General features: G+C 37.4%; 1 protein-coding gene across 3 annotated transcripts in view; it reads left to right on the forward strand.

Moving 5' to 3' along the window:
• Positions 1 to 3,911, forward strand: part of LNPK (lunapark, ER junction formation factor) — a 40,911-nt gene extending 37,000 nt beyond the window's left edge. For all 3 annotated transcript variants that reach the window (XM_064434366.1, XM_064434364.1, XM_064434365.1), the window contains exon 13: positions 2,951 to 3,911. In XM_064434366.1, coding sequence (XP_064290436.1) covers positions 2,951 to 3,147 — 197 coding nt within the window. In that variant the 3' untranslated portion in view covers positions 3,148 to 3,911. The remainder of the gene's footprint in view (positions 1 to 2,950) is intronic.
• The last annotated feature ends 4,578 nt before the right edge of the window (positions 3,912 to 8,489 follow it).

Raw genomic sequence — 8,489 nt, forward strand, 5'->3', positions numbered from 1 at the left:
GGTTAAGTGATGAATTAAGTATTCCTCATCAAAAACACTTAAATTTTCTTTTGTTGTCTTTTAAAGTTTATTGTTAGAACTTTCCCTTGTTGGCTGCTGCTCTTATAAAGACTTTATTCATGCACTATTTAAATCAGGTTGACTTTAGGCAAGCTCTCCAGTAATTGCTGTGTTTAAAATGGAATCTCTATATATTTTTAATGAAGACTGATCATGTTTGTAGTTGGAGTTAGCATCACTTACTGTGAATGCTCTGGCTACTCATTTAAGGAACCTACTCTTTAGTTTCTTGTAACTTTCTCAGACTGAATTACAAGACCAAAATTTTCCATGTAAATTTGTACTGCTATATATTCTGGAGTTTCAAGAGTTTGAATTAGTTTACCTAAGAACATAGTGAAGGGAAAAGTCACGAACTACCTGACAATTTTTGTTTAAATAAGCAGTGTCTCCATACCTTTTAGTAAAATATAAAAATGAAAGCACCATCCTGTTCATTTGAATATAGTTAGAATATGCATTTCTTCAGGTTTTCTCCTTTCCATTAGAAGCTTCTGCTGATGGCTGTGATTGTCCCTGGGTTTTACATCAGAGATGTTGTAGATGCTTTGCATCCTTCTGATCAGACTGAGCAAACAGTCTCTTTACTTTCTTTATTGCTGGTCCTCAGGCTCGAGTCAAAAGAGTGTAACTCAAGTGTGGAAGGATTGGAGCAGGAAAATGCACAAACTTATTCATAGAATTCGAGGCTGAAGAAAAAATGCAGAGATGAGACAGAAAGAAAACTGACAGTTGAGAGATAAAGATTGAGCACAGACAGAGATGGGATAAAAATGAAAATTAAGGAGCAAGAGGAGAGAGTGGGATGGCCTGGAAAATAACTGGGAACATGAATTTGCTTGGGCAGAAATAGGAAGGTTGAAAAATTTTGTAACTAGAAGCCAGGGCAGGTGTTGAGCAGCCTGTGGTTGAGAGAGCAGGGAAGGAATCAGGAGGTGAGTCAGCTACAGACTTGCTAAAATGAAAGATCAAGTTGAGAAAAAGATGGAGAAGCTGGGCTGCTCTGAGCAGCCTGAAATGAAGCCTTGAACTAGCTAGGTTAAAGGTTTGTGTGGAAAGAGGGGTCTTCAGTTCTTGATGACAGATGGCTTTTGTACAAGGTCTGCTGGACAGGGGTGTGCAACAGCTCTTCTCAGTCATGGCCCAAGAAGCCAGAGCAATGATTCTAAAACTTTCAGCTCTGCTTGAATTCTGTATCAGCCTGAAGCAGTCTGATTACTTTCAGACTTTTACCCGACATGTTTTGATCAACATGAACATGTGGCATTTGACTGACACTGTTTTTCTGAGAGGTTGGTATTGGGACCAGTGCTGCTTGAATTCTTTGTCAGGAACATGGCCAGTGGGCTTGAGCAGGTTTGCTGATGGTGCTGAGCTGTGTGGTGCAGGGCAGGGATTCCATCCAAAAGGACCTTTAAACCTAGGGGTTTAACTTTTGAGATTCCCCTGCCCATCCCACCAGGGTGGCAGGAGGGTGGGTGGGGAGCAAGCACGTATCTGGTCTGCGACCCAGTTGCAGGCTGGGTTAAACCACAACAGACCCCTGGCTTAGGAAGGACATTGTCCTTTTGGAGCAAGTCTGGAGGAGGGCCACGCACAGGGTCAGAGGGCTGGGGCACCTGCTCTGTGATGACAGGCTGAGAGGGTTGGATCTGTACAGCCTGGAGAAGAGAAGGCTTTGGGGAGACCATTGAGTGCCTTCCAGGATCCAGAGGGGCCTCAAGCTGGAGAGGGACATTATACAAGGGTGTATAGGACAAGGCAGAATGGATAGGAACTGAAAGAGCAGCTTTACATTAGGTACTGAGAAGAAATTTTTCACTGTGAAGAGGGATGAGACACTATAACAGGCTGCCCAGAGAAGCTGTGGCTGCCTCATCCCTGGAAGTTTTCAAGGCCCAGTTGGATGGGGCTTTGAGCAACTTGGTCCAGGGGAAGGCTGGAATTAGATTGATCTTTAAGGTTGCTGCTAACCCAAACCACTCTATGAAGTCAGAAACATTTGATAACGCTAACATTTTTGAGTTGTAACTTTGCATCAATTTTGCACTGTTCCCCTTCACAGTATACATTAGTACTGTATGTTATTGAGTAATACCAGTCAATAAATCAACTGCCATCAGCAATACCATTCTATAGTACCTTTGTGTCATTTAGTGCAACACTATGTTCAGTTTTTCAGTGCTTATGCTTACTTCAAAATATGACTCTTACTTCGCATATGCTACTGAAGTCCTGTTGTGAAGCTAGAATATACTTTTTTAAGGCAGTAGTTAAAATAAATGTTTTTTATCTTAAAAATATGCTGGTTATCAAAGAAACTCCCACCCTGGATAAAGAGTACGTATACTCACTCCTGTGCAACCTTCCTACACTATGCCTGGAAAGTCAGAATATGTAATAATTTTCATTGGCTGGTTTGATATATTTGTTTGGGTTTTTTCCCTGCTTATCAGACTCCTTATGTGTAAAGTAGTTTCCAATAAGAAGAATGTTTTTGTGTACAGATTGAACCCTTATAAAAAAAAAGTTCAACATTTGGTGAAACTGACATTACGAAAGACAAAGAAACTGAATTGCCATCGAGTTTTTAAGATCACACTTTAGTAAACAAGCTTAGGAGGCTTCTGTTGAGGATAACATATGCAAATAATACATGGTATTTTCTTAGTGGGAACTAAGCTCTTTTCCACAGTATTTCTTTCCCTTAAATTTTAATTGTTTTACCTGTGACTGTCTTAGAAAAATCAAATTTTTTATGGGTTGAGAATGTCATGCAGTTTCTAGTCAAAACCTGTACACAATTGCAGAATGTTTCATTTGCTTTTTAAGAGTATTAGCTGCCTCTTACTTTCTGGAAATGGCTATTTTGTCATTTTTCTTTTCACAGAATCTGAAGATGATGGGGCCCAGCTCGTTGAGACAAATGACACAGATGATAAAGCACCAAGTTCTGAGCATCTAAATGATAAGCTGGCTGAAGAAGTTGAAAAAGAAGAAGCAGAAGACATTTCAACATCTGAAGAGGCTATTTCAGAGTCTGCTTCAGCTGAACAAAGTGAAGAATCTTTAATAAAAGCAGAATAAAATACTTCAAGTGCCTTCTGTAGCTAGTTTTTAGCTTTGTTCATGCCTGTTGTTACTATTCAGGTGAGCTTTTTTTAATGGTACAACTTAAAATTATCTTGCTTGGGCTTAAACCGCCTCAACTGCCACAGTGTGTCAAAGCTATGTGTAGGAGTGGGTATTGTAAATGAAGCATGTCTCTTTAAGTTAACACATGGAATGTGTAGTTGGTTGAAGTCTAACAGTTGTAGCCCTTGTTCAGTTTGCATATTCAAAAACTTCAAAGTACAAGCTTTGCTAGGGGTGACTTACAATTTGACATCTCTTTAGCTGTCACACATTAAGAGCAATTACTGATAGCAATTGACCTAGTAAGTTTGGTCTAGTGAACTTAAGATGCTTTTTAACGCTGCCCTGTTAAAATGGATTGAGTACATGTTTAATACACAGATGTTTACAAGCTGAAGTGTCATCTGACATTTGACTTAAGCATATGGAAGTGTCAATGCAGTGATGTTAATATTATTCATTGTCTAACTTCTTGACAGAATTCAGTTAAGTGGCACTTGGATAAATGGCATCTCCTTTGGTGTTTGCGTTGCAGATGAACCAGAGGCACCTACATGCAAAACTGTTTTGTGTTTACATAAAATATAAGAAGTCTCTGCACTTGATTGTACTTGAATACAAAGCACTATTTATACCTGTACTATAATGACAAGATATAAGTGAATTTTGTGCCTTTGTGTATTTTGTTAAAGGAAAATAAAGACATCTAGCAGCAATACTTGCTTTGTGATTCCTAAAACTGAAGAGAGTTCATGTTCTGCTGTATGCAGCTATTCTACAGTTACTCTGTGCAAGTTCTGCAGGAATGTGCCACCTTTAAAGGAGTATGTCTATTTGTAGCTGAGGTGGCTTTGGTAGAATAGAAATAGATCCCTGATGAAAAGGGGAAGCACACGTACGTTTGCCAAAAGGGTTTTCTAACTGTACCTAAAGCTAGTTGATACTATTTAATGTTACAATTGCAATGAATATTTGCTGCTGGATTACTGAAAATGTAATTTTTTTGTGTTACTTTTTAAGCTAAGGACACTTGTCACATATTTCCTGTTAAATATAACAGCTGGGATCCTGGATTAGAAGTTTTCTGGTGTCTGTGAGGTACCTAAGTCAGTCAGATTTTTTTTTAGAAAGAAATGCTGAACATATGTGACTTGGTTGATTTAGTAGTATTTACGATAAAAAATTTATTTTGTGCAGTGTTGTGTACCTCACTACAGGGAGAGGCAAATTTCAAAACCATTTTTAATCTAATGCCTTGCTTCCAAAGGGAATGGTTTTTACACTGTAAATACAATAAAACTCCTCAATCTTAGTAGTATGAGAGTCCTCTACAAGAAAAGCATGTTTCTCAATGTGACCTTAGTGTCCATGTCTTTATACAAGACATAATTATTACATGAAGAACAAGGATTAATTTTCTTTCTCAACTACATGCTTTATTTTCTTGTTCTTTGGGGATAGTTTAGAAGCTTAGCCTTGCATCAGTCAGAATCAAGTGTGGTCTGTATTTAGATTAAGAAGGAATTTTTTTTCTGTTTCACTATATTAATTGCAATACTTTAGTTAGTAGTCTTAATAGACAGAATGTAGACATATGATTAAAGGAGCACTCATAGGTGTTTGTCTATATTTAAGTGAACAATTAGCAAATAGGCATTTTATGTGTGACTGTCTCAGTTGTGAATGCAAAGAAAACAGTCCCTTTTCAGAACGTGTCTCAGTATGAGAAAAGTACAGGGTACAAAGAGGTAGGGGAATTAACTTTTTAGTACTTTTAGAGAATATATTTTAGATTACAGAGTTTATTTTAAATGGAAACAATTTTGCCTGAGAAGTGGCAAAGCTTGCTTATTGTTTTGTAAGTTGCTAATCTCTACATTGTATTTTGTGCCTCACTGATTTATCTGCTTAAAGGCTTATTTCTTTGGAGAGAAAAAAATCACAGACCATGTGAGTAATTCAGCACAGTAAATTGTTGGATGTACTTACATTATAAGTGCTAAAAAGAAGTAAAATTGGATATCCTGACCCATTGTATGGGAGATGAAGGCATGAATTATTGTCAGTTCAGAACTTAAGGTTACTCTAGGCACAGATATTACTTCCTTTTAAAGTGTGCATCTGAAGTGTCTGGTCTTTTCTAGAGTAATTTCAGGTCGTTTCCATGACAAGCGGTCGCTGAGCTGTAATCTGTGTAGTATTTATAGAATTGACTGAGAAAAATGTTGATATTTACCTATACATTAAAAATGTTTTCATTAGCCCGGGAGATGTATATTTTCACATATCCTGCTTTTGCCAAAGAGACTGATGTTTCTTAGGGTTTTGGGAATGTGAACTTTTTCTGGGAAAAGGAGCTTTAGTATTTGGAGGGGTTGGGGTGGGGAATTATTTCTCCCAAGATTCTTAAATGTGACATGAGAAACTTTCCACAGAAGTGATTGGTACTTTTTGTTTAATATATCACTGAATATATCAAATATATAAAGTAGAGACAGTCAACCTGATTTGAAAACAAATAATTTATGGAATGTGAAAACCTTCTTTGTGACCTAAAAACCTTTGAGCACAGGAGGATTTAGCTCTGAGTGCATGATAGAATTGTCCTAAAAGACTTTGATACTTTAAAAAAGTGTGTGAGCAGTTGTTTTCATTAACTGCTTCAAAAGGCTTTAAGATTATGTAAAGGATGTCCTACAATTTTGGTGGAGAAAAATCTATTTTTAACTTTTTAATTTTTCAGTGTTTTAAAGCAGCTCTAATAAATGAGAGCACAGGGTTAATCTGTGGGTGAATTCAGGCTCATGATGGTACATGTGACCGCTATGGACTGAGCTTTTCTCATTTTACAGTAAGCATTCACGTGTTACTCCTGCCAAGTGTGGGTGCCCAGTCCTGATATGAATATGGGAAGAGGATTCTGAGGATTCTGTTTCTGCAGCAGTTGCTTCTTGGCTTCTGGGTACTGTAACTGTGGCAATAGTAAAAGGCACCTGTCCAACAGGAACTGAATCCAAAAATGCCTGTAAATGAACAGCAGGAACCACACTCAGTCATGTCTTTGTAACACCAAAAAAACCTTGGAAGTAGGAGTATGTAGACAAAAACTGTACAGCAATTGTCATATTTAATCCAGTTGCAGTTTGACTCTTTAAGAATGAGGAAATGGAAGAAAGTAGAGGGAAAAAAGTAAAGAAATATCTTCCGCATTTTGTTCTCTTCTGCCTTCTTGGCATGTACTCAAATCTCAATTTTTTCGGATGTACTGAGATTTCTTATAGGACTAGGCTTCTGCAATGTCATAGGAGCACCCTTTATTTCTGTGGCCAGGATGAAAAGCAAAATTAACTGGGGTAGTGAAGTAATAGTTAGGAAGCTTGTTGATGTAGCGTTTTTATTTACTCTGGAATATTGTAAATAATTGTAGAAATGTCTTTTATTCACTTGTAGTTTATAAACTGAGGAGGAGTTAGCTGTGAAAAAACTCACAAAAGACAAATGAGTGTTCTAGTTCAAAATGAATTGAAATGAGGTGGTCAAATTTACATTTTACTTTAGAAGTGAGTGAAAAAAGGCAATAGTATTTCAAATTCTAATACTTCTTCTAAAGAAGAACAATTGATTTTCCTTTAATTTTGAATTAAAACATTAAATGGAATCTTTGTATGGTGATTTCTCAAAAAACCTCTTTAGCCTCCATGCAGGAGAGAGAAGCTCCCAAGGAATGGAAAATGAAGGTAATGCAAAACTGATGGTTTAGGAATGGTCTAGAGATTATCCAAAGCAAGTAACTAAGGGTGAGTGTGGTTGCCTTGAAGTCAAGAAGATTGAACCCCATATGCTGCATGAATAGAAGCCAATGGAAGGACTTAATGATGGAGTGAAACAGCTGGGGGAGAGAAGGGATAATGTTTTTTCTGTTAGAACGAAGTCTTAATCAAGAGATAAAAAAGATGAGCTTGAAGAGATTTTTTTCAGAAAATGTAGTAGGATTTGGCTGTTAGCACATGGCAGTACATAACTCAGGTTATTACCATGTTCCTATGTCAGAAATAGTAAGGATGGATTTGACAAGGAATCTTATTGGAGAATTTTGTTTGCTTTTTAGAGTTAATTCCAGAATAAGCATATGACAATAACTTGGTAGAAAAAAGCTGTCTAGCTATTATGAGAGACTTAAAAAGTTTTTTAACCTTCAAAGGCTAGGAGAAACACTTCTTTGTTGGTTCATGGTTCTGAACTTAGCAATGTTTGTGCACTTTTGGTTTTGTGATGCTGTAGGAGTGAGTAGGCTAGAGGAAACTTTCATTGTTTAATAGCTAAGTCTGCTATTAAAAACTTAAAAAGTCTTTAATTTTTGTAAAGTCTAAACACATTCAGTACAAGAGTACTGGATGTAAAGAAAGTTTTAAATGAGCTGCTTCTCCTTATTTATTCTGCTTCTGGAGTGAGGTTTTGTTAGGTATTCTACAATGAGGAAAGCTGTTTGTGGGGTAAGGGTTGTCCTGTCTGTGAATGTTGCACTAGAACAATAACCTTGAAGATTCATTTTGTGTCTTTGGCAAATAATCATTTGACCAGTTCCCTGAGTGCTCTCAAGCAAAATCTTTAGGCCTTCAGTTCCTTCCATGTCTTACAGACTGGTTTTGGTTTAGTTTGGTTTTTTTCCCCTAATCTCTATTAAGAGGTTCTTTCCTGTCCAATCACATGGTTGAAAGTTAATGCCTCGGACGTCAGCATCTGATGTTTCAGTTCCCTTCTGGAATTGGTAAAATGCAACCCTGTTGAGATTTCTGGTGTAGTGAGCCTCTGAAGGAGAAAGAAAACATGTCCCTAATACAGGTTAATTAAAAAAAAGGGTGCAGATGCATGAAGCACATAAACATTAGGAGGAGAGTAAGTTTTCCAGGAGTAAAGACTGTAAGTTTGAAAGTTCCTAATAATTTGGGCAAACAGCCTTGCAGGAGTGATTAGATTTAAAATGAGAGGGCAATAAAAGATTGCTCCATGACCAGTGGATTGTTTTGATTGATGGCATGTGATTTCTTATAATTGCTTAAGAATGTATTTAATAACAGTATATGGGTGACAGATTTTTGGTTGTTGTCAGAAAGGTTTGATTCACAGACAGGAAAATGTATGTAAAATGATTACTGGTCTTTGGCAGTGCTCCTCTCTTCCATGGTGTGGCCTTTAGGTGGAATTCATATGTCTCAGGTTTGTGGAAGGTGATGAAGGCAAGGAATTACAGCTGGTGGGGTTGACTGGCATAGGATTGTTGGCTCCAGGTTCTG

Source organism: Passer domesticus, chromosome 10 (genome assembly GCF_036417665.1).
Source record: "Passer domesticus isolate bPasDom1 chromosome 10, bPasDom1.hap1, whole genome shotgun sequence".
Classification (NCBI taxonomy): domain Eukaryota; kingdom Metazoa; phylum Chordata; class Aves; order Passeriformes; family Passeridae; genus Passer; species Passer domesticus.